Below are 25,207 nucleotides of genomic sequence, written 5' to 3'. Positions count from 1 at the left end.
CAGGAGTGATGGTCAAGGCTCCTAGAGGACATTTCTAGCTCTCTGATCCCAGTAGAGAAGAGCCCCTGGGACACAGGTCATGCAAAGAGAAGAAAGGGAGACATGACTTTATTAGAAAAATAAAAAACTGAGGCAATAGATTGGTCCTCAACGGATGCCTTGGTGGATGAGGCTGCTTTTGGCTGCACTAGCCTTTTCCCGCTCCCGCCGACGAGCGGGGTCCAACTCAAAACAGCGCCATAGCCTCAGGGTCTCATCTGCTGCTGCTGATGCCACAGTGGCCCCATCTGGGCTCATGGTCAGACTCAAGACCCGGGATGTGTGACCTGAGGCAAATGAGAACAGTATATCTTAATGCAGACACACCCACAGTCCTCCCAATTTTCATGGCCACGTTGCCTTTTTTGTTTTTTGTAACTGCTTTAAGATAAAATTCATATAACATAAAATTAATCCTTTTAAAGTTCACAATTGAGTGGTTTTTAGTATATTTGCAAATTTGTGCAACCAATAAATCTATCTAATTCCAAAACATTATCATCACTCCGTATTACCCTCTTCCCCCAGCCCCTGGGGGAAACCACGAATGTGTTTTGTCTCTCTGGATTTCCCTATTCTGGACAGTTCATGTAAAGTCATAATATGTGGCCTTTTGTGTCTGGCTTTTCATATAGCCACCTACCTTTCAGCTCAGCCACCTTGGACATGGTTGGGTACTTCCAGATAACCAGCTGGTTCTGGGCAAAGCCATGGCCTGAGATGAGCTCCTTATAGTGGGGAGACCAGAGGATGGAGCACACCTGTGGAAAGGGGATAGTGTGGGCACAACATACAAGCTACTCAAATCAGAACTGAGTCAGTTCCAGTGTTGGGCACCCTGCCAGGTGCTATGGACTCAGATTTGAATGATCAGTCCTTACAAAAGCCCTTTAAGAGACAATTACAGACAGTCCCCAACTTAATAATTTTTTGACTTTATGATGGGTTTATTGGGATTTAAGTTAGGGAACATCTGTATTATCCATTTTACAGATGAGGAATCAATCAGAAGTTCAACAAGTTGGTTAAGGTCACATGCAAGTTAAGTAAGTGACAAAGGCAGAATTTGAATTTTGGCCATCTAGCTCTAGAGCCCACGTCCAGTGTGAAGTTGCATGTGGGGGGAGTGGAAAGAGAGGAAGCTGAAGTGGCTGCAGGGAGGCCCACCAGCAAAAGCCTCAAATGTCATTCTAATGGATTGGATTATATGCCATAGGTGATGGGGAGCCATTACAGGCTTAAGGAGGACAATAATATGCCACTCAGACCAGTGTAGATGACAGATTGGAGGAAATAAATGCTTGAAGCCCAATGAGGAAGCCATTGTAATGGGCCTCTACTGGAAGAAGGGTAAGTCTGAGGGAAGGGGACAGATGTAAATGATATTCTGAGGAAAAACTGACAGATTGTGGTGAAGAAGACGAACGATTCTAAGAGGTTTTTTATATTTCTGAGAAGTTTCTTCCATTCTGAAGCAATTGAAGAAGAGAAGGAGGAACGCATTTCAGGGAGGCAAGGGGAAGTGACAAGTTTAATTTGGGACCTCTTGAGGTGGTGCCTGTAGGACATAAAGGTGGAGACAGCCACAGACTGTTGGAAATGGAGCTCCTGAGTGAGAGCTGAGCTCAAAGTCTGGGAATCATCAGGGTATAGAGTTGGTGAAGCCACTGTGTGACCATAGTTGCCCAAAAAGACTACAGAGTAAGAACGCATCTGGGAGTGAGAGTCTGGAATAGGTAAAAGACTACCTGGGAATGGGCATCCACAGCACTCAGACAGGCCCCAGAACAGACGTTCCAGATGCGAATGTGTCGATCACTGGTACCCCCTCCTGTTGCCAGGACATTGGATTGCCAGGGACACCAAGCTACAGCCTAGGTGGGATAAACGTGGGGTCAGCAGGTACTAGAACTACACAAGGAACTATAGGGGTCACAGATTAACCCAGTCCAATCCTACCATCTCATCTCCCCTTAACAGTCCCCAGGTTATAGATGAGGGTCTGCAGAGACCTTAGCCCAACCCCTCTCACCTTGACAGCCCCTTGATGCTGGGTGAATGTTTGCAAGGGAACCCAGCCACCCTCTCCAGGAGCACTAGGCCACACATTGACCAAGTTATCGTTGCCACCACTGGCCAAATGTCGTCCATCTGGAGCCCAGCGCAGCCCACACACTTCCTGGCTGTGGCCACTCAGTGTGGCCACATGGTGTTCTGCTACCCGAACATCATGGTGGTGGATGTGGCCGGAGCGGGAGCCACTAGAGGAAGGAGAAAGGGAATCAGGTTCTGTGGCAGCACCAAATGCAAACCAGCGAGGGCTGCTTCAGTTCAGGGGTGTACAGTTAAGGGCAGAAGGGGCAAAAATCAGACTGATTTTGCCAAAGACTGGCAAAAACCGCTGACCTGGACAGGATATAGCTGTTCCAACTTAGGGAGCCCACTCGGGCAGAGTGACTGGTCATATTTCGAAGCCGTTTCTGCTGTTGCACATCCCATAACTAGAGAGAGAAGACCAGTATGATAAGAGACTTGGGCTTGGCATTAACATCCACCAGCTGGGCAAGCCCCCTGGGTGATGGCAGAGTTGCAGTGCAGGGACACAAGTCTCACCTGCACCTCAGCACTGCTGGTGCCCACAGCCAAGTAGTTGCCCTCTTTGATCCAGGCCACAGAGGATACATATTCCCCAGGCTGTTCCATTTGCAATAGCTGCAGGATGTCACCAGAACTTGCACTCCACAAGTACACACTGTTATCCAGCGCCACAGCCAGTACATTCCCAGAGCTCCAATCCACAAGGTTCAGGTCTGCCAGATGTGGAAAGGGAAGAGCATTCCTTGTTTGGTCCCCAGGCCCTCTTTCTCCATCCCCAGGACAAGGATAAGGCTACACTTACAGTAGTCATTTCGGATTTCAGGGGCATCCAGGATACGGTCTGGCAAGGAAGGAATGTAACGGCAGGTCTTCCGGCTAGAGCCAGGTGTGGCCTTCTGGCTATAGAGTACTTTCAGTCTGTTCTGGTAACCTGTGGCAACAGAGTGGGTCTAGACGCTGGGAAAACTGACACCTCCCTTACACTTAGTCTTAGGTAAGAAGAGAAGACAGGTAGCTCCCCTCAGCCTTAGAGATGGATTGACATCTCCCTCCAAGAACCAGGAACTTTAGGTCTTACCTTCTGGGGCATTTTGTGGTTTTCCACTGAGCCGAAGGATCTTGGCTTCCTCCACATCAAAACCATTCAGGTTCAAAGCCCAGGCTTTCTGGTGTTCCTGGCATGTAAACGTGGTGGTGAAGCATGATGTTGTTATCCAATGGACATAGTCCATGGATAAGCCCATGCCTTGATACCCTCTGTGACACATACCTTCTTGGTGGGCGTCTGGCTGTCTTCAGGCTGGTTCTCCTTGCTCAGGAGGAAGCTGGCCACCTCCATCTGGGAAGCACTGCGATGGGGGATGTAGCGGTCACCGCCAGGTTTGCTAGGAGTGGTCTGAACCTTAGAACTGGATTTGCCTGGGGCGGAGAGAGAGAAGACAGTCTGACCAGGCTCCTGGGGGAGGAGGCATCAAGGCTGCTCCCAGCCATTCTCTCTTGCTCCCGTGTCCCGCCACATTCCACCGACCAGGAGTTCGGCCCGGAGTCCTGCCGGCGCTGTGGGATCTGTTAGCTGCCCGCATGGGAGAGGGAGCCGGCCCTGCGGCTTCCTTGGCTTTGCGCTGCCAGCGCGCGGGAGGTGCATTGGGGATGGGCGCGTCCAGCTGCAGCAGCGAGTGCAGGTCACTCTCGAACACGAACTGCGCCATGGGAGCGCCTGTGGGGGAGGGGTCCTTCCAGTTGGTGCCCGCCGAGCCCTGGAGGAAGAGAGGAGACCGTGCTAAGGGGACAGCGAGGGGCTCCTCCGTCCCCGACCGGCCACACAATCAGAGGCACCCTCGGCTGCAGCCCCTCATGCCTGGTACCCGCTGGCCGCGGCCCCACCCGGGTTCAGCCCAGCCGCCTCTCACCGTATGCTCCCGAGCAGGTTCCAATCCTAGACCGGCTTCAGCACGGCTGGTTTACGCCTCTTAAACTCTCCGCTCCGAGCACTCATTGGCTCCTTCAAAACCCAACCGTCGCAACTGTCGCCCTCGCCCATTGGCCTCTACCGCACAGAGGGCGGGTCTTCCGGGCATGCTACGGATCTCACGAGAGTCCATCCGGGAGCGTAATTTGAAGGGTCGGAGAGGGGCTTAAAGGCGGTGCTGGGGAATTGGTGTCTGAAAGCGGGTGGCGCGGGTGGGCTGGCGCCTGAGCTGCCTCGGCGTACCGCGCTCGCTCCCATCCGCTTCGCGTCCCCTCACCTGGCGCGAGTCCGGAGTGTCGGGCTCCGGGTGCTTGAGGTGTCTGAGAGCCTAATGACGCTCACATTGAAATCCGCGCGTGGGTCGTATTTATGATAACACGCCTGCGGAACTCGGCGGAGGGACCCAAGGCGCTTGAGCCTCAGAGAAGGGAAAGGGGAGCCAGCGGGCGGCACGCGGGCAGGGTGAGGGGACGGAGTTGAGCAGCTTAGGAGCAGGAAGAAGTCCGGAGCTAGTTCGGGTGCATCCCGCTATTTGCTCGGCGCCTGGCAGAACCACCCCCCGACACACCCTTACTAGAGAGGAAGTAACACACGTGTTTGTTTGTTGTTGTCTTACAAAGAGGGAAAATGAGGCTGGAAGAGGGGAAGGAAATTCCTTAAGGCCAGGAAAAGGACCAAAATCTAAACCTGCTTATCTGGAAGAAAAAAAAAAAAGGTTAGACTGCCCTATGGGAGACACTTGGGCTTACTCCCAGGGGCTTTAGAGGTGTCTTTAGAGGTGTCTCTTTAGAGGATCTTAGAGACACACTCTAACGTGTAACCTATGCGTGGTCCACCCTTCTCCATCTGCGCTCAGGGGGAGGGATTTGGCCAAGGTCATACAAAGACGTTGGTGGAAATCCAAAGCTGACTTCCATTCAATCCAGTGCTCTAATAATGACAGAAATGAATTGTGTGAATATGCTCAGAGGCGAAGCAGCAATAATAATAATAATGGGTACCATTTATTGACCATCTGCTAACTACTGTGTTAAAAGTTTACATACAGCCGGGCGCGGTGGCTCACGCCTGTAATCCTAGCACTCTGGGAGGCCGAGGCGGGCGGATTGTGAGAGGTCAGGAGTTCGAAACCAGCCTGAGCGAGACCCCGTCTCTATTATAAATAGAAAGAAATTAATTGGCCAACTAATATATATATAGAAAAAATTAGCCGGGCATGGTGGCGCATGCCTGTAGTCCCAGCTACTCAGGAGGCTGAGGCAAGAGGATTGCCTGAGCCCAGGAGTTTGAGGTTGCTGTGAGCTAGGCTGATGCCACGGCACTCACTCTAGCCTGGGCAACAAAAGCGAGACTCTGTCTCAAAAAAAAAAAAAAAAAAAAAGTTTACATACATTATTGAGTTCAATCCTTAATCCCATAAGGCAGATATTGTATCTTCGTTTTATAGAAACTGGGTCAGAATAAGGTTAGGAACTTGCCCAAAGGCGCACAGCCAATAATAAGAGTGCAGCCAGGATTCAAACTATCTAACTCTTGCAATCCTAACAATATGCTATATAGTCTCAGAAAGAGGCTGGAAAAAAATCAGGTTCTCAATCATTAGTCTTAACACCAACCCTGATAATGACAGAAAAATCTGGGGCTCTTTGCCCAAACTGAATATTGTTATTATCTTTGAATTTGAAGCATTCGCATTCTCTATTTCCAATTACCTGGGAAAACAAGGAGTTGGGGCCTGGCGTGGTGGCTCATGCCTGTAATCCTAGCACTCTGGGAGGCTGAGGCAGGTGGATTTGAGCTCAGGAGTTCAGGACCAGCCTGAGCAAGAGGGAGACCCCCATCTCTACTAAAAATAGAAAAAACTAGCCAAACAATTAAAAATAGAAAAAATTAGCTGGGTGTGGTGGCATGTGCCTGTAGTCCCCAGCTACTCAGTAGGCTAAGGCAGGGGGATTACTTGAGCCCAGGAATAGCTCACTTGAGCCCAGTGAACTATGATGACACCACTGCATTCTACCCAGGGTGACAGAGTGAAACCCTGTCTCAAAAAAAAAAGGGGAGTTCTTGAACCACAGAAAATAAAAGAGGTAGTCTAGTATCAGGCTGGTCTGGGCCTTAAATATTAAGCCATGGACTTTGGACTTTATCTGCTAGGCATTGTGGAACCAGTGAGGATTTCTGTCTAGGGAAGGACCAAACAAAACATATCTGAGGGGAGAACATGGCTAGCAATTTGTGACTTCTGGACTAAGGGTAACTGTAGAGAAGAAGGATAAGGGTACAACCTCAGGGAATTTGTACATTTAAAAATAAAAGAATGAAGGAGGGAAATGGAGATTATATGGACCTTGATGTGGGATATCCACTATGCTATAAAGTGGTCAAGTAGTAGAGTAATGACAGAAAAGGTCAGATTTGGCCATTGGGAAACAAATCACCAGTGACCTTGGTGAGCAGGATCAGGAAAGTGGGGGCTTGAGATCCACTTGGAAGGGGCTGCAGAAAGGATGGGATAAGTAGAGTGTGCAGCCAGCAAGCATAGGCTGCTTGTATAGCTCATCCTCTGACCTACTCTGTGTTAGCTCACTGCAGCTGCTGTAACAAGCTACCACAAACTGAGTGGCTTAACTGACAAATATTATTGTCTCATATATTTGGAGGCTAGCATCCCAGATAAAGGTGTCAGTAGAGCTGGTTCCTTCTGAAGGCTGTGAGGAAGAATCTGTTCCATACTTTCCCCCTAGCTTCTAGTGGGTTGCTTGCAATCTTTGGCATGCCTTGGCATGTAGAGGTATCACCATGATTTCTGCCTTCAGCTTCATTTGGCTTTCTCCCTCTGTGTATGTGTCCAAATCTCCCTTTTTATAAGAATACCAGTCATATTGGATTAGGGGCCATGACCTCATCTTAATTATTTATATCTGCAATGACCGTATTTCTCAATAAAGTCACATTTGAGATACTGGGAGTTAAGATTTTAACATCTGAATTTGTGTGTGTATGGAACACAATTCAACCCATGATATCCTCCCATTTGTGGAACCCAAACAGAAACTGGAGCCCAAGGGAATTCATTGATGTAGGCCATATGAATCAGCCTTGGAGAGCACAGGATAGGGTGGAGAAAGATGAAGAGTAGATCTGGATGGGGCAAATGGATGACATCCAGTATACTCACTCTCCATAATTCCTTCCTCAGCCATATGAAAGCCTCTGATTCTACTCCTAAGCACCCAAGACTAGGCTGGGAGGAACGTGAGCTTGAGCTATTGATTCCCCTGGCTCCCTCCCTGCCACATTCCTCTACCAAAGGCCACAACTCCTGCTAGGCAGCCTTCTCTCTTAGCTACTCTTGGAGATCTGGGAACCACTCCCTCCCCTTACCCTTGGATGCCCAGGGGTGGTGCCAGCTCCTTGTTAGCCCCATGGTACTGCACTGTTCCTTGATGGTTTTCCCAAATCTTGCCCTCCTCTTTGTAAATACTATATGCCCTTTATTAAATTCTCATCAAATTACTCAATTTGAGCATGTCATCTATTTCTGTGAGATCCTGACTGATACAGTGTGTATATTTGGAGCCAGCAAAAAACCCCAAAAACATCAACAGCTGAAAAACCACTTGTTTGAGAATCTGAATGGGTTAGAGAAAACCATAACTGGAATTATCTGTGTACATTTACTGCTGCATATGAATGGCCAGCAAACAAAGCCTGACTTGCACCCATAGCTGCTCCCCATTGCTCTAATCACTGCTCCAAACCACCGCCCCCCATCATATCAGCATGGGCATCAGACCCTCATAGGAGCATGATCCCCACTGCAAACTGCACATGCGAGGGATTCAAGTTGTGCCCTCTCCGTGAGAATCCAACGCCTGAGATCTGAGGTGGAACGAGGCAGTGATGCACCCCCATCCCTCCTACCCTCTCCCACCCCATCCGTGGAAAAACTGTCTTCCAGGAAACTGGTCTGCGGTGTCAAAAAGGTTGGGGAATCACTGGCTAAGAGGATGAGGGAAGTTTGCACAGGGCTAAGGTAACATTGCCCAGAAAGAGTTCATACATTTGGGAAATGTTTATTGAAGTCCTACTATCATGCATCAAGCACTATTCTAGGTGCTGGGGGAAAAGGACAAATAAATCAGGGCCCTTGCCCTTAAGGAGCTCACAATCTAGTAGCAGGAGACAGACATGTAAATAGTTACTTGCATAAAGCAGCATAGGTGCTGTAGTAGAAGTCTGGGCTGGAGATAATTTTGGAATGGTCAACATTTAGTAAAGGCACTCAGAATAGATGGGATTAGAGACTGTGTTAAGAATGGAATCTTGAGGGTCTACAATAATTAAGGCAGAAGAAATCAGACTAGGAGATTAAGAAAATCAATGCTATGTGTGGAAACCTAACTTAAAAAAAGAAAAAAAAAGAAGGAATAATTACAACAGGAGTTTCAGATATATTAAGCATTTACTATGCCCTAGGCACTGTGATTTACTTATATTATCTCATTTAATCATCCTCTTGCTGACCCTATGGGGTACTGTTATTATCTCTGTTCTACAGTTGAGAAAACTAAGGCTCAGACACTAAGTTGTTTGCCAAGGCTGCACAGCTAACAAGTGTGAAAGACAGGAAGTGAACTTAGCTCTGACTCCACAGTTTTGCCTCTTAACTGCTTGTGTACTCAGAGGGGCAGGAGCAGAGCCAGGAGAGAAAGTAATGTTATAGAAGTCAAGTTAGCAGAGAATTTAAAAGAGAAATGAGTAGTCAACCATGATAAATGCCACGGAGAGATCAAATAAATTGATGATTAACATGATCCTATTGGATCTTGCAATTAGAATATTTGAGGTGAACTTTGCCTAGGCGGTTTCAATAGCAATGTAGTAGTGGGGGGAGTAATTGAAACAGTCTGAGGAGTAAATAGGAAGTGGGGAAGTAAGACTCCTTGCAAGACTTGTTTGCAAGGAGTTTGGCATTAAAGAGGAGAGAGAAAGAGGTAAAAGTTAGAGCAGCTTAGTCAAATAAGCCTGCCTCTGCAGAAAACTCTTGAGTTTATGTCAGCAGCAGTATAGGAAGATCAGTGCTACGAAGCCCAACTGTGAGGGTAGGCAGAGGGGGATGGAGGTGAGGTCTCAGGTGTTTATGTTGGGGATAGGGAGGGTAGAGAGGTTCACAGCAAGATCTGTCCAGGGTACTGGGGCGAGAAACCTGTGCTTAGGGCTGCTGCCAACAACTTAGTGGTAGGTAGGAATGGTTGGCGATGTGGGTGGTACAGCAGGACCCTGACTCAGCCACTGGTGGGCACACAGAGAGGGGCATGGTCCCCAGGCATGAAGGCTGCAATCCTCGGTAGTCCATCTGGGCCTGGGAGGAATACAGGGGCAAGGGGCTCCTCTCTGAAGACTTAGGTAGGATTTCAAGGAGGCTGGGTTCCACTTCTTCATAGGTATCTGAGACCGTGGCCTTAGGCTGGGAGAGATATGGGGAGGGGAGCTGGATTAGAGCAGATCCTGTGGGAATAGGGGCTGGATTGTGCAAGAAGGGGCATGGAGCTGGGGGCAGTACCTGGAGATGCTGCACAGGTAGATAAGGACCTTGAACCAGCTGTGTTGTGGGGGCAAGGACCCAGCACCAGGCAGTGTTGGTGATGGGGACAGGGGAGGGAGCACACTCACCGGACTCAGGGCTGCAGTATCCCTAAGGTACTGGCCTAGGACCCGGTGCAGGTCTGGAAGTGAGGGCCACAGGGCATGCCTCAGTGTCCTGGGGAAGAAGGAAGAGGAGACTGGATCATGGGAGTGACTGGGAAGGATGAGGAGAGTACTGAGGTGGGGAAGTGGAGGAGGCAGTGAGGGCAGGAAGAGAGGCTTGGAGAGATAAAGTGTGTGGTCAAGGCAATCAAGTAAGGTAGAGGAGTGTAGATGAGAGAAAACCTCAGGTTGGGGAGGGAAGTCAGTGGCAGCAGCTACAACAAAGGGTGGCGAGGTTTTCTGCTTCAGGGCCTTTGCACTTTTTGTTCTCTCTGCCTGGAACACTCCATTCATTCCCTCACTTCAATATGGTCTCTGCTCAGATGTCATCCTGACTAGAGGCCTTCCCTGACCACCCTACCTGAAACACATTGGTCTCCTCCAGATCCACCAGGGATATGTTCCAAGACCCCTAGTGGGTGCCTGAATCAGCAGACATATATTGTGTCTATTCCTATACATACATACCTATGATAAAGTATAAATTAGGCATATTAATAGTAAGAGATTAACAATAACTAATAATAAAATAGACCCATTATAGCAATATGCCAGCACCACTGCTCTTGTACTTTGGAGCCATTATTAAGTAAAATAAGGGTTACTGGAACACAAGCACTGCAATACCACGACAGTGGATCTGATAACAGAGATGGCTACTAAGTGACTAACGGGTGGGGAGCATATACAGCATGGATTCTATGGACAAAGGGATGATTCACATCCCGGGCAGGATGGGGAGGGACAGCAAGAGATTTCATCACACTACACAGAACAGTGCACAACTTAAAGCTTGCGAATTATTTATTTCTAGAATTTTTCATTTAATATTTTCAGACTGTGGTTGACCAAGGGTAACTGAAACTGCAAAAAGTAAAACCATGGATAAGGGGGGACTACTGCAGTACCACCTCCCTTCCCCATCTATATCCTGCTCTGCTTTGTTTTTCTTTATAGCACTTGACTTACTGTATATTTATTATGTTATATATATTTGTTTTTGTCTGTCTCACCCCACTAGAACATAAGCTCCACAAGAGCAGAAAGTATAACTATTTGTTGACTCCTGTATCTCCAGGATGTAGAATAGTGTCTGGCCCATAGTAGGTGCTCAAGAAATTAGTTGAGGCCGGGCGCGGTGGCTCACACCTGTAATCCTAGCTCTCTGGGAGGCCGACGCAGGCAGATCGTTCAAGTTCAGGAGTTTGAAACCAACCTGAGCAAGAGCGAGACCCGTCACTACTATAAATAGAAAGAAATTAATTGGCCAACTAATATGTATAGAAAAAATTAGCTGGGCATGGTGGCGCATGCCTGTAGTCCCAGCTACTCGGGAGGCTGAGGCAGCAGGATTGCTTGAGCCCAAGAGTTTGAGGTTGCTGTGAGTTAGGCTGACACCACGGCACTCACTCTAGCCTGGGCAACAAAGCGAGACTCTGTCTCAAAAAAAAAAAAAAAAAAGAAAAGAAATTAGTTGAATGAATGAATGAATGAATGAATGAATGAAGAGAACCAGTGGAGCTTATTACTAAGTTCCTGGAGAGGGTGGGCCATCTGGGAAGAGTATGGATTAAGGCATGTTGGGGGAACCTCCAATTCTTTATCCTCATATTTCCACATGGAGGGACTTTAGCTGAACAACATTTCAAGCCTCTTCTGTGACCTCACTAATATCTATCCAGGGGACTTACCTAATACGTTGGGGAAAAGGAACTGAGTATGCCTGGCTCAGCACTGCCTCCCTCTTCTTACCCAACTTTTTTGCTGAATCTGGCTACCTGCACAGAGGCTGCATTCCAGTCTACTTGTACATATGGGCTGATTAATTTTATTTATTTATTTTTTAGAGATAGGGTCTCACTCTGTCACCCAGGCTGGAGTGCAGTGGTCTGATTATAGCTCACTGCAACCTCAAACGTCTGGGCTGAAGCAATCCTCCCGCCTCAGCCTCTGGAGTAGCTGGGACTACAGGCATGTGCCACCAGGCACATTAAAAACTTAATTTAAAAACTTAATTTAACTTAATTAATTAAACTTAATTTAATGAACTTAAAAACTTAATTTTTAAGTTTTTTTTGTAGAGATGGGGGTCTCACTATGTTGCCTAGGCTGGTCTCAATTCCTGGGCTCAAGGGATCCTCCTGCCTCAGCCTCCCAAAGTACTGGGATTACAGGCATAAGTCACTGTGCCCAGCCCATATAGGCAGATTAAAAGTTCAAAGACGCCAGGCATGGTGGTTTATGCCTGTAATCCTAGCACTCTGGGAGGCCAAGGTGGGCAGATCATTTGAGCTCAGGAGTTTGAGACCAGCCTGAGCAAGAGCAAGACCCTGTCTCTACTAAAAACATACAAAGAAATTAGCTGGACAACTTAAAAAAAATATATATATATATATTAGCTGGGCATGGTGGCACATGCCTGTAGTCCCAGCAACATGGGAGGCTGAGGCAGTAGGATCACTTGAGCCCAGGAGTTTGAGGTTGCTGTGAGCTAGGTTGACGCCACAGCACTCTAGCCAGGGCAACAGAGTGACACTCTGTCTCAAAAAATAAAATAAAATAAAATAAAATAAATAAAAGTTCAAAGAGAGACATGTTCAAAGAGAGATGGGTGTCCATGAGAATGGCACCTGACCCAGCCTAGTACCATCAAAAGCTGCTGCCTAGAGGAGCTGACTTCTGATCTAAGTCTTGAATCAGCAGATGTTACTAACTGAAGGACAGAAGTGGGATGGATTCTATCCTTCATGTTATAGCTGCCTATGACATTTCTCCTTGGCCTTAGTATTCCCAAGTAAACGAGCCATTTATTAATAACATTTATTTAAGGACCTGCTGTTTGGCAGGCACTGTGCTAAGGATTTAGCAATGACCAAGTAAGGTATAGGGAAGGGAAGATTTATAAAGAAATAAATGCAGTAAAACGATGCTGGTACTGTATTGGAGCACAAAAAGAGTGGCCAAGAGGGAAGGTCAGGAAAGGTTTCTTAAGAGTTCGTGAGGAAAGTTATTTAAAGATGAATGGGTTCAGTCACACATGGAGGCTATTTCAGGCAGAGGGGACATTATGTGCAAAGGCACTGAAGTAAAACCACTTGGCCTGTGGAGAAAATCACGGACAGTTTGGTAGGGTGGAAGTGCTGGCAGGGGCCAGATTTTGCAGAGCCTTGCCTGTCATCCTAGGGAGCCTGGACTCTATCTTGGGAGCTATTAAAGGGATTTAAGGAGGAGAATGATAGATTCGTGTGTGCGTTTTAGGATGATTAATCTGGTGGCTGTGAGGCGAGTTTGGAGGGAGAAGAGGCTCTGTTTCAGTGAGTCTGGTAGTGTCTGTAGGGCTAGAGAAAGGGGACCATTGTTTGAGCTAGGTTTAGGAGGTGGAATGACCAGACCTGATGGCCAATTGGATGCAGGCGGGGTGGGCAGGGAGGCGCCTGAGCGGTCTGGCTTGGGTGAAGGGTGGATGGTAGCCTTGGAACTGAGGTGAGCAGCAGGAGGTGGGGCTGTTTGAGGTGTCCAATATAGTGAGCGTATTAGAGTGTAAAAGGACAGTGCGACTCCCAGAGGACATGCGCAGGAAGCAGCTAAAGCCATAGGTGTGGATGTGCTGTGGTTACAGAGTGACCCCAGAATGAGAGGAAAGGGAGAAGAGTCAAAGAGGCTTCAAGGCTTGGGTACTGGGTGAGTGGTAGTGCCATTGTCAGATGACGGACAGAGGAGAAGCAAGTCTGGGGAAGACATACTTTATGGTTCCATTTTATATTTAGAGGCTGCCAGCCCCGGGACCAAGGCAGATCTCCTGCAAGGTGGGGGCTGTACCTGTAGTGCGCAGGGAACTGCCACCTCAGCAGCAGCAGGCCCAGAAGGGCGCTGAGGCCCAGCACGAGGAGCAGAGCAGTCACCAAGGAGATCCAGGCTAGGGGACAAAAACCGCTAGACCTCAGCGGAACCTGGCTGGAGTCCCGCCCCCAAGCCCGCCAGACCCCGCTCTGGCTCAGCCCCTCGCCGCCCCAGGGCACCGCAGAAATCAGCGCAGCCGCAGACTGGTGCGACCAGAGCCCCGCCCTGCGCGCCCGGCGCCCCGCCCCCTGCGCACGCGCAACCGGCTTTGGCCTGGCCCGGCCCTGGCCTCACCAGTCTCGGAGGCGGTCTCCACCTTCGCTGGGTCGGACCAGGCGCTCCAGGGGCCGTGGTAGGTGGGGCCGTTGAGCCTGGCGCGCAGCTGTAAACGGTAGCGAGATCGGGGGCGCAGCTCCAGGGTCCCTCTGCGGGCCCCAAGAGGCGGCTCCAGCACCTATGCAGAGAAGCGTGTGGTGGCCTGGCGTCGGGGCCTCGAGAACCCGGCGTGTGTGTGACCAAAATCCTACCGCTTTGAATCCCTGGGCGGTCAAGGATGCCCACAAAGAGTCTTATAGGCAGAAAACACATTTCCCGACAGATACATGCAGGATGGAGCACCCTGACCAAGAGCTTCTCCCTAACCGGGCCACGCCCTGTCAGGATACACACCCTGGCACGCAGACCACACCTGCTCTGAGAACTGCGCATCCAACACACATCCCCGAGGTACAACCTCGGCAGAGATCGCGGTACACGTAGACCTGGCCGGATACTCTCACCACAGCTCCAGGTCAACCCAAGACACTCGGATACTCAGCCACACAGACCATGCCACAAATGATACCCGTGCCGCAGAGGATGCCAGATTGTGCTAGGTGCTGGGGTACGAGCATCATGTATGTGTACAAGCAGGAAGACTAGCGAACATTGTGAACTGTTTGTGATAAGCCAAACATTGGGCTAGACACTTGGGAAAAAGAACGGTCTCGCATTTGTCTAATGAAGGAGACATCCAAACAGGAAAGTAATCACAACAATTAATTAGTGCAAGGCACCATGGGAACACAAGCATTTAGTGCTGCTCAGCTGCTTGGATGGGTGTTGCAGAGTAGTTTAGTATGCCAAAAGCATGGAAGGCTGGTCAGTCACAGATGAGGCTAAGACAGTCCTAGTAGGGATTTGACGACTTTTGGAACATTGTACTCAGTTTACTTGCTAATAAATAAAGGGAAGGAATGAGAGGAAAGGGAGAGGAGTCAAAGGGGCTTCAAGGCTTGGGTACTGGGTGAGTGATAGTGCCATTGTCAGATGAGGGACAGAGGAGGAGCAAGTTTGGGGAAGACATACTTTATGGTTCCATTTTATAGTTCAACAACAGTCAAAATGAATCAAAGATAATGTCAGGGTAGTGGCTACCTTTGGTGGTGGGGAGGCTGTAGAGGGCATAAGGAGCTTCTAGGGTGCTGGAAATAATTTATATCTTGATTGTGATAATGGTTATATGGGTGTATATGTACACATGTACAAACTAGTTGTATATTTAAGATGTGTATGCTTTATTGTATGTAAGTTATAGTGATGGAAAAGTAAATTTTGGGGAGGAAGATGAGTTCAGTTGTGTATACATTAAGTCTGAAATATCTGAGGGAAGGGGGTTTTGGTAGAACTGTATAGTAAGAAGTTGGATATATGTGTGGTAAATGAGAATGAAAATAGACAAACTAATATTTAATGCATATTGAGCACCTATATGTCAGGCAATATGCTAGGTATTTATATACAGTATTTAATTTTTACTATAACTCCATAAGGTAGATAGCTTTATCCTTATTTCAGCAAGGAGGAAACTGAGACTTCAAAAGTTTAGGTAATATGCCTGTGGTTTGTAACTTCCTTTTCATATAAGGGCTGGAATGATAAAATTAGGATCATTAATGTGTAGTCATTTAAACCATGGGGTTGAAGCACTCACCTAGGGAGAACATGTTTATCAAGACTCCTCTTGATAAGAGGAGCCTAGGATGGGACTATAGGATGCACACTATTTTATGAAATGGTGGAAAGGAAGGAACCAGGAGAGGAGAGTAAGTTTAGTTAGAGAGGTGGGAAGAAAATCAGGGGAGATATATCCCAGAGACAAATTAAAGAGAAACTGTGAAGTGAAAGTAGCCAGCAGTATCAGATGCCCAAGAGCGATTAAGATACCAGTTAGACCAGATAAACATTGATACACTAGCCCAGACACAGATCCACAGACACTTTCACTTCTGATAACAGATGTGACAAGCTTCAGGAATACCCTGTGCAGGGAGGCCTGTGGCCTTCACTACGTGACTGTACCTTCCAGTCCTGATGGCCTTCTCCCATGTATCGGAGCTGATAGCAGATCTCTTGGGCTGGCCAGGATGATGGGTGCTGCCACTCCAATTCCAGCTGCCCACTGGAGACCTCCCTCCAGTGCAAGCTTGGGGTAGGGATGAGCACTGTAGGGATGTCAGCAGGGACTGGTTTAAGCCCTTTTGTGGGTGGCATCATGCCACCAGGGCCACAGGTCAGAAGTGTCGGAGTTGGGGATCCTGGGCAGAGGGTCAGATTTGGTGGGGGTGGGAACTGTGTGGGAAGAAAGTCCTTACCAGCCTGGTGGATCCAGAAAGGGGAGCCCAGGTAGCTGTGAACAGCACCCTGGGCTGTGGCCATCTCCACAAGAATGTGAATAACACTGTCATTTCGTGACTGGAAGTGGCAATGCGAGAACTGGGGGGTCTGTGATCCTGGATTTGTTTTCTCCTCTTCACACTTCTCCCAGATGGGGTACCTAAGAGCCAGCCCCATAGAGTCATTGAATCAGGCCTGCCCCAGGGACCAATCCTGATACTCCCCATCCCATAGGAACTATGACCTTCATGGATTATAATCTAATGCCTCCCTTGGGTAGGCCTCCAGGGCTTTCCCTGTGTCTTTATATCAATGACATTTTATTTTCTGAAGTCTGCTTTGTTGTCTAGCCTCTTCTCTTTGAGAAAAGAGCTAGCATGATAAGTGAAAATATCATGGGCTATAGAGTTCAGGTCTTGGCTTACCGGAAACAACTTTGGGCAAATCACTTGTTTTATCTCTGCCCTAGTTTCCTTCCATTTGTAAAAGGGGTTGATGATACTTACCTCACAGGATTGTTTCAGAGATTAAAGAGGCTCATCTTTCTGGAGGAAAACATCTTATATTTTTAATTTGTTCTGATATAGCAGCCCTTTTACTCACCCCTATGTATTATTTTGCTAGTAGATCATTACAACAGCCTCCTGTCTTTTCTGTCTCCATTTTTGCTACTGCCTTCCATTTGTTTTCCATGTGGCTACCAGAATTTGCTTCCAAAAACGTTGATATGATAATATCCAGAATATATCACATATCTGTTTATTTTGATCTTCACCACAGCGACATGAGATGAAACCACCATTATCTCATGCCTAGATTATGGCAAATTTCTAACTGATTCTGCTTCTATTCTTGTTTATAATTTAACAGAGAAACATCTTTTAAAAATGTTAATCATATCGTGTCACTTTTCTGCTTAAAATCCTTCAGTGGCTCCTCGTCCCTCTTGGAATAAAATCCAGACTCCATTCCAGGGCCTACAGGACTCTATATGATTTGGTTCCTCCTTACCTTGCCATTCTTATCTCCTATGATTCTCATGCCAGTTTGTCATCCTTCATCCACATAGGCCTTCTTTCTGTGCCATAAATATGTGAAATGCACTGTCTTTGCGCTTTGTCTTTGCCCTGAGGTTGCCCGGACTGTAGGTCATCACATGACTCACTCCTTCTCCGCCACTTGGATCTCAGCTTACCTGTCACCTCTCCCTGGTGAGGCTTTTCCTAACCACTCAGTCTAAATTAGCATCCCCCTTCCTTAACCTCTATCATATAACCTTGTTCCTTTATTTCATTACTTATTTGTCTGCTTGTCTTTTTTCCTTCCCCATCACTGAAATGTAAGCCCCAACAATATTGGAACCTCTTCCATTTTGTTTGTCACTCTGTCTGTCCCCAGTGCTTGGTACATAGTCATTCTCAGTAATTGTTTATTGAACAAGTGAGTCATGTCTCCCTCCTGACTATAACCTCTAAGTGGCCTGCCATCACTAAAGTTATTTATCACTTATGTTTGCCAATTTATGTGCCAGGCACTGTGCTAGGCACAGTGAGAACTGTGAGAACACAGAGGAATAGAATCATCTTCAAGGAGCTCTTATTTTAGTGGGAGAGACAGAGAACAGATGATATTTTTCTGTGATGTGCATAGGCTGGCTTGGGAGCATCGGAGAGAAGCATCTAACCCAGACTGGGAGGGTCAGGGAATGCTTCCTGGATAAGGCAGTGTTTAGACTACTGTCGGACTAAAAATAGGATAGGCAAAGGGGACAGACAGGCACCCCAGGCACATGCTTATGCACAGATAAGAGTGTGGTGCTTTGGGGGAAATTCTAAGTGGTTCAGATGGTTTTAGCAGAGGGGGCCTGGTGGTAAGTGGTAAAAGTGAGACTGTAGACCACATCACAGATGTCCTGTGGCCTCTCTGTGGAGCTTGAACTTAATCTTGTGGCAATTATTGAGACTTTTAAGGATTTTTAAGCAGAGAAGTATCATAATTAGCTGTGTTCTTTAGGATGCTCACTCTAACTACAGTTTTTAGAAAGAATTTGTGAGGGAAGACTAGAAGCAGAGAAATCCATTAGGACGCTGTTGTGGTTTTTCATGTGCAAAGTGATGATGGTGTGAAAATAGAGTAGTGGTAGTGGGATAAAAGGAAAGAGATGAGTGAAGTGATATTAAAGAGGTAGAAACGACAAGACTATTTCTGATTGGACCTGGAAGGTGTAGGAATGGGAGAAGTCCAGGATGATTTCTATTTTTCAGGCCTGGAAAACTGAGTTGACAGTAGAGTGGAGGACAATAGAGGAACAGCAGGTTTTGGTAGAGGAAATAACTTCCGTTTTGCCACCCTTTGATCCATTCACAGCACCTCTGTACAATGGGTATCTGTGCAGTTATTAAAAAGAATGAGTTACATCTTTTTGTAATGATCTCTAAGACATATTTTTAAGTAAAAAGGCGAGTTAACAAATCATATATTAATATATAATGTGATCCAATTTGTACTGAAAAATTAAATACTATATATAGTCATATGTAAATGCAGAGGAAACACTAGAAGAATACATTAAAACTGTTAATAGTGATTTTTCATTATTCATTAAAACAACAGTTTTTTACTGAGCACCTACTATGTTCCAGGCACTTTGGTAGGTAAGGATATATTGGTGAGTAAAAACAGACATTGACTTTGCCTTCATGGATCATATACAGTCAAGGTCAGCCTTTCTCAACTGGAGTTCTGAGAGAGATTTTTATTATCAAACACATAATCACACAAAGTGTAAATGTAAAACTGTAACTATGACAAGTACTTAGGAAGGAGAGATACATGGTACAACAAGAATGTATAAAAGTACCATTGGATTTAGTAAGGAAGGTCAGGGAAGGGTTCCCCCAGTAAGTGAGACTTGAGTTGAGATCTGAAGGATTAGTAGAAGTTAAGTAAAGACAGGAAGGCTAGATAAATGGCACCTGCAAAGACCTAGAGGCAAGAGAGAATATGCCAGATATGGGGGAACCCAAGAAGGCCAGTGTAGGAACATATGGGGCACGGACAACATAGGTTAAGATGAAGCTGAAGGCATGAGTAGTGGCCAAGTCTCTTAGAACTCTTAAATACTTGATAGAATTCTTTTCTTTATCCTAAGGTCAGTGGGAAGCTATTGAAGATTTTTAAATGGGGAGTGTTCATTTTTGTACTTTTAAAGATTCCTCCAGCTCTTAAGTGGGGAATGATTTGAAGGATTCAATGTGATCATTGACTAGGTCTGTTTGGTGGTTCAAGTAGAGATGATGATGGGTTGTACTGGGATAATGGCAGTGCTAGGCAAAAGTGGATGGATTCTAGAGATATTTCATAGGGAAAATCAACAAAACTTGGTTATGGATTGGATATGGAGAGGGTGAAGGACTATTGAAGTGTTTGGTGGCAGTCTTCCAAGGCCAGCCTAAATTTTGTGTGGATTTAATAGATAATGGGAAATTGCAGTACACATTTGAGTATGGGAAGACCATGCAAAGTTAGAGTTTTACAAAGATCATGCAAAGTTTGAGCTTAACAAAAGTCATTCTGTTCAGCAGCATGGGGGATAAATTAGAGGTGTATGAGACTGTAGGCTGTTACAGTGGTCCAGGTGACATGATTAAGGCTGAATTAAACCAAGCCATTCCCAACAGGAAAAGAGAGAGGTTGAGGAGATAAAATACCCTTTAGAGGATGAGAGAATAGATAAGAGAGCATGGAGGCTGTTTGATTTGGGATGAAGGAGAAGAACAAGGAGGACCAAGAACAGCCTCTTCCTTCCTTCTGTAAGATTGCGCCTCTCTCCATCAGACAATTGTGACATCAGACTCAATCAGCAGTTCAACTCTCACCTGTCTCTGGGGCAGCACCGTACCCTGCTGTGGTAGAAGAAGCCTTGGGAGCTAGCGTTATCCTGTTGCTGCCACTGACAGGTGACATTCTTTAGGTCCAAGGTAAAGCATTGCAGTCCAATTGCCTCTGAGGTCAAGAAGTAAGTCCCATCAGGTCCCATGTCCCAGTACTCTATAGGGTATTCAGATCATTTACACACACAGAACTTAGAACATTTGCTCTTGCTCTGTCTTCTCTCCCCGAGCATAGTTCATCCTGTCCAGTGGCAAGTTTGAGGTTGTCGGGGTACCATGGTCCCCAGAACCCTCATATCAATCCTAAGCCTCCTTGGAGATCTTTTTTTTTTAAAAAAGATTCTTTTTTTAAAAGAATTCTATTCTTTTGTTGACTCACCTGCATCTGCAGGAAGGTCCACGGTCACAGGGAAGGACCAGGACCCCCAGGAGCCACTGAGGGAGACCCCGTCAGGTTGGCTGCGCAGCTGGAGCCAGTAGGAGCGGCCAGGCTGGAGCCCTGAGATGAGGCAGCTTCCCCGCATCACTGTCAGAGATGGAGCCTTGGGAGACAAATCCCAGCCTTAGGATCTAGGCCTTCCTGCCAGCCAAGACAGCCTCTGCCCCGTACATTTGAAGGCCCACAGCACCCCTGTGGAGAGGAGCTCAGCTCCTTACTGGTGAGATACGCACCCAGGCTAGGGGCCAGGTCAGAAGGTGTCAGGTGCCATTCAGGAGTTTTTAGGGAAATCTCCAGCCATGAAAGCCCTTAGTTTTGCCAGTGTGAATGACCCAAAGTGGGAAACTTCTTTTTTTTTTTTTTTTTTTTTTTTTTGAGACAGAGTTTCGCTTTGTTGCCCAGGCTAGAGTGCCGTGTCGTCAGCCTGGCTCACAGCAACCTCAGTCTCCTAGGCTCAAGCAATCCTCCTGCCTCAGCCTCCCAAGTAGCTGGGACTACAGGCATGTGCTACCATGCCCGGCTAATTTTTTTCTGTTATATTTTTAGTTGGCCAATTAATTTCTTTCTATTTATAGTAGAGACGGGGTCTCACTCTTGCTCAGGCTGGTTTCGAACTCCTGACCTCGAGCAATCCGCCCGCCTCAACTTCCCAGAGTGCTAGGATTACAGGCGTGAGCCACCGCACCCGGCCTGGAAACTTCTAACTAGACATGGCTCCTAAGGGCTAATCAGAGCCTATAATCTGTCTGGGCATGGTGGCTCATGCCTATAATCCTAGCACTCTGGGGGACTGAGGCAGGAGTATCATTTGAGGTCAAGAGTTTGAGACCAGCCTGAGCAATAACAAGACCCCATCTCTACTATAAATAGAAAAATTAGCCTGGTGTGGTGGTAAACTCCTATAGTCCCAGCTACTCAGGAGGATGAGGCAGGAGGATTGCTTGAGCCCAGGAATTTGAGGTTGCTGTGAGCTATGATGATGCCATGGCACTCTAGCTTGGGTGACAGAACGAGATTCTGTTTCAAAAAAAAAAAAAAGCGTATAACTCCCCAAAGACCAACCCAATACACTGGAATCCCCAAAGTTTTTGTTTTTTCTTTTCTTTTTTGCAGAGAAAGGGAATAAGGGATTTGCGGGAAGGGAGACCCTGCCCAGAGGTGCCCCGCCCCTGCTGAGCTCACTGGAATCCCCAAATATGGTATGTCCTTTCCTGGGGCAACTTTGGGGGTAGGGGTTAGGAGGTGGAGAAGAAGAGGGCTGGAATACTTCTCTAGTTGGGGAGGTCTGCTTGGGTCCATCCTGTCGGGGTATCGTGGGCTGAGCACATGAAGGCTGGTCCAGAGCAGGGGCTGAGTTTGGCCCCCACACAGTGGGGCAGCAGGTTTCTGTGGTGATCAGCTGCATGACTGTGGGACCAGTGGAGTTCTCGGAGTCCTTGGGGCCATAGCGGAGTTCATGCCTCAGGAAATCACTGATTTCAGGAGCTGAGGACTCCCAGCTGACCTGAAGTTCTCCTGGCTGGCTCCCACCCTTGGCCTCGATGATGCTGGGGGGAGCTGGCAGGCCTGCGGGCAAGACAGGGCACGCAGCTCTCTGAGCCTGACAGTCTATGGCTCAACCCATGAGTGGTAGGGAGGGGTGCTGGCGGCTGAATCGGGGGCAGCCTCGGGGTTCGGAAAGATCACAGACCATCATTCTCCTGGAGGGCAGGCCAGGAAGGCTTCTTATTCTGTTCTTCCCCCATGAAAACAGTGACCTCGACGCAGTGTAATGGTTTATTAGACTCAAGGGCTCCTTGAAAGCAGGGATCTCTTTTTATCTCTGTATCCTCGTCACCTAGCACAGTGTCTGGCACACGGTAGGTATTCTGTAACTGTTGAATGGGTTAGTAAATGAATATGTGGATGATAGGAGGACCAGGGTGTCCCTGGTGTGAAATGACGTGTGGGATAAGTCGAGCTCTGGGTGCCTAGGCTGGGAGGAATGACAGGGAGTCTTGAGGTACCTCTAGGGTCCGGTAATGGGGGGCATCCCTGCTGTCCTGAAAGAGTACAGACAAGTCTGATTTTAAGAGCCAGACTGGGGGCGACAAATGGAGGGGCGGGGTGATAGAAGGATGGCCCTTACCCACGCTGTCCACAAAGAGCACACGCTTGGTCGTAGTCTGGTTCAGGAACACATTCTTCACCCAGAGGTACAGCGGAAAGAAGAGGCGTACTTCATCCTGGGTGGGAAACTGGCACACATATCGGGTTCCAAAGGGCACACTCTGGGAACTCAGGGGGCAGGCACGAGGCGTCTCCCTGTGGGCATAGGAGAAGTCCTACCTACACAGCCACCATGCTCAGACCTGAGGACCCAGACCTGGACCCATGCCCAATTTCTGTTTCCATCACTGCTGTTTTTCTTCTCACTGCTTGGGATAGGTGGGATTAGGTGTTATATAGGGGCCCGAGTTGGGGCCCACATACATCCAAATCACATCCGTTCATAAAGTGGCTACCTAGGGCATGCACTTGGAGTAGTCCTTGGGTAGGACCAAAGATAGGGAAGCCATTGGAGTGGGTCTCAGTTGAGCTAAATGCAGGGGCAGATCCATGGGGAGTGGGGCACAGCCCAGCACCTACCCTGGGTAGGCATACAGCAGCTGGTATGTCCCACTGGGTGCTGACTCTTCCTCATCCCAGAAGCAAGTGAGGTCTTCAAATGTTCGGGAGAAACAGTTCAGGGGCTCTGAGTCCAAGGCCAGTAAGGAGGCATCTGAGGAACAACTGGTGGGTTGGGCTCTGAGTACTCCCAGGCACGTTCTGGGCAGGATTAAGGGACCAGTGGGAGCCTCCTCCTCTCCTTCCCCTCCCAGGGCTCTGCATCCCCTCCCAGGGCTCCCTCTTCCTGGTGATAGGTGATCTCCACCCTCTGCACACCTCACCTTGGCTGGTGACTTGTGCCAGGTTTTGGGGGGCCAGGAGGAGGCAGGAGGTGACCATGAAGAGGGCCCAGGAGGGCATCTTCTCCGGCACTATGTGCCTGCCTCAGCCCATCCTCCCTTCAGGAAGCCAGGCCCCAATCCCCTCCCGGGCCAGCCCCTCAGGTTCCTGTCAGATACAGCCCCACGTCCTGTCCCTGTCCCTGCCTCTCTGGGGCCCATCCAGACCACACTGGGGCCAGGGGCCAGGGGAGGGGAAGTGGGGAGGAGGGGAGGAGGAATTAGAAAGAGCGGACATAGGCCTTTTGGTGACAGGGGTGGGGGGTTATGGGGGCTAAATATTTGTGCACCAAAAGGAGAATAAGCCTCATGTGTCTGTGTCAACTATCATAGAAGGACATAGTAGCATCAGTATGGCAGCATTCACTGAGCACTTACTATGCTGCCATGTGTTAAGCACTTTGTATCTGTGTACCGAAACAGTCCTCACAGTAGTCTTACTATTTCCATTGTAGAGATGAGGAAACAGGTGCATAGGAGTTAAAGATTTGCCCAAGGTTGCTTACATACTGAGAGGCAGAGCTCAGGAGCCAGCCTTTAGGACACAAGTGCTTAACAACCACGCTGTGTTCTTGAGAGGTATAAGGTGCTGAGAAATGACTGCCTGACTCACAGCCATGGCCTCATGGTGGATATTTCCACTTTAATAGATTCCGTGACTTTGTGCAAATAAACACAATCTCCCCGGAACTGGACATGTGCCCTCCATTTGGGGCAGCCTCCACAGCTGCCTCTGGCCCCTTGCTGTTGGAAGTGTGGCCTGTAGATCAGTAGCGACAGCGTTTCCTGGGAACATTGTTAGAAATGCAGAGTCCTGGCAGGGCGCAGTGGCTCACGCCTGTAATCCTAGCACTCTGGGAGACCCAGGCGGGCAGATCATCGAGGTCAGAAGTTTGAAACCAGCCTGAGCAAGAGTGAGACCCCGTCTCTACTATAAATATAAAGAAATTAATTGGCCAACTAATATATATAGAAAAAATTAGCCGGGCATGGTGGCACATGCCTGTAGTCCCAGCTACTCGGGAGGCTGAGGCAGGAGGATTGCTTGAGCCCAGGAGTTTGAGGTTGCTGTGAGCTAGACTGACGCCATGGCACTCACTCTAGCCTGGGCAACAAAGCAAGACTCTGTCTCAAAAAAAAAAAAGAAAAGAAAAGAAGGAAAGAAATGCAGAGTCCTAGGCCCTGCCCTGGACCTACTAAAGGAGAATCTGCATTTTACCCAAATGCCCAGGTGATGTGAATACACATTAACGTTTGATAGACGGTGGTCTTCAGTACTTTTATCTGACTTTCTCAGAATCAGAGGATGGTTGGTCTCAGCTCTTCAGCTTGTGCTCATGTTCTTCACCTTTGGAGCAGAGTGGTGGGTGTGACTCCATTGTTGGACCCCAGGCCTCCTCCTTGGGGTGCTGTAACCAGGTGGATCATATGCCCATTCTAGGAGCTCTGACCCTTGCGTGGATGGGGCAGGGCTGGGGGATTGGTGCACAACCATATTAACTCCCACGTTTAGCTTCTCAGGCCTCAGCTGGGGCTC

General features: G+C 48.0%; 2 protein-coding genes across 2 annotated transcripts; both read right to left on the bottom strand.

The window, feature by feature from the left end:
* Window positions 1–80: 80 nt before the first annotated feature.
* On the bottom strand, window positions 81–4,399 carry CDC20 (cell division cycle 20). Its single transcript, XM_012775877.3, has 11 exons — window positions 4,047–4,399; window positions 3,665–3,893; window positions 3,407–3,555; window positions 3,215–3,311; window positions 2,939–3,067; window positions 2,653–2,849; window positions 2,446–2,540; window positions 2,072–2,300; window positions 1,788–1,913; window positions 683–800; window positions 81–326 (listed from the first exon to the last, which is right to left on the bottom strand). The coding sequence occupies exons 2-11, from the start codon at window positions 3,843–3,845 to the stop codon at window positions 148–150; spliced, it is 1,500 nt and encodes a 499-aa protein (XP_012631331.1). The 5' UTR covers window positions 3,846–3,893; window positions 4,047–4,399; the 3' UTR covers window positions 81–147.
* Window positions 4,400–8,165: 3,766 nt separating this feature from the next.
* MPL (MPL proto-oncogene, thrombopoietin receptor) lies at window positions 8,166–23,704 on the bottom strand. Its single transcript, XM_012775861.2, has 12 exons — window positions 23,614–23,704; window positions 23,312–23,444; window positions 22,812–22,987; window positions 21,951–22,249; window positions 20,624–20,786; window positions 20,230–20,356; window positions 16,330–16,511; window positions 16,037–16,179; window positions 13,991–14,150; window positions 13,676–13,772; window positions 9,782–9,869; window positions 8,166–9,575 (listed from the first exon to the last, which is right to left on the bottom strand). The coding sequence occupies exons 1-12, from the start codon at window positions 23,690–23,692 to the stop codon at window positions 9,321–9,323; spliced, it is 1,902 nt and encodes a 633-aa protein (XP_012631315.1). The 5' UTR covers window positions 23,693–23,704; the 3' UTR covers window positions 8,166–9,320.
* Window positions 23,705–25,207: the final 1,503 nt, after the last annotated feature.

Source organism: Microcebus murinus, chromosome 2 (assembly GCF_040939455.1).
Source record: "Microcebus murinus isolate Inina chromosome 2, M.murinus_Inina_mat1.0, whole genome shotgun sequence".
NCBI lineage: Eukaryota > Metazoa > Chordata > Mammalia > Primates > Cheirogaleidae > Microcebus > Microcebus murinus.
Note: the sequence above shows the minus strand (reverse complement) of the source record. Positions and strands in the feature narration are given on the sequence as shown.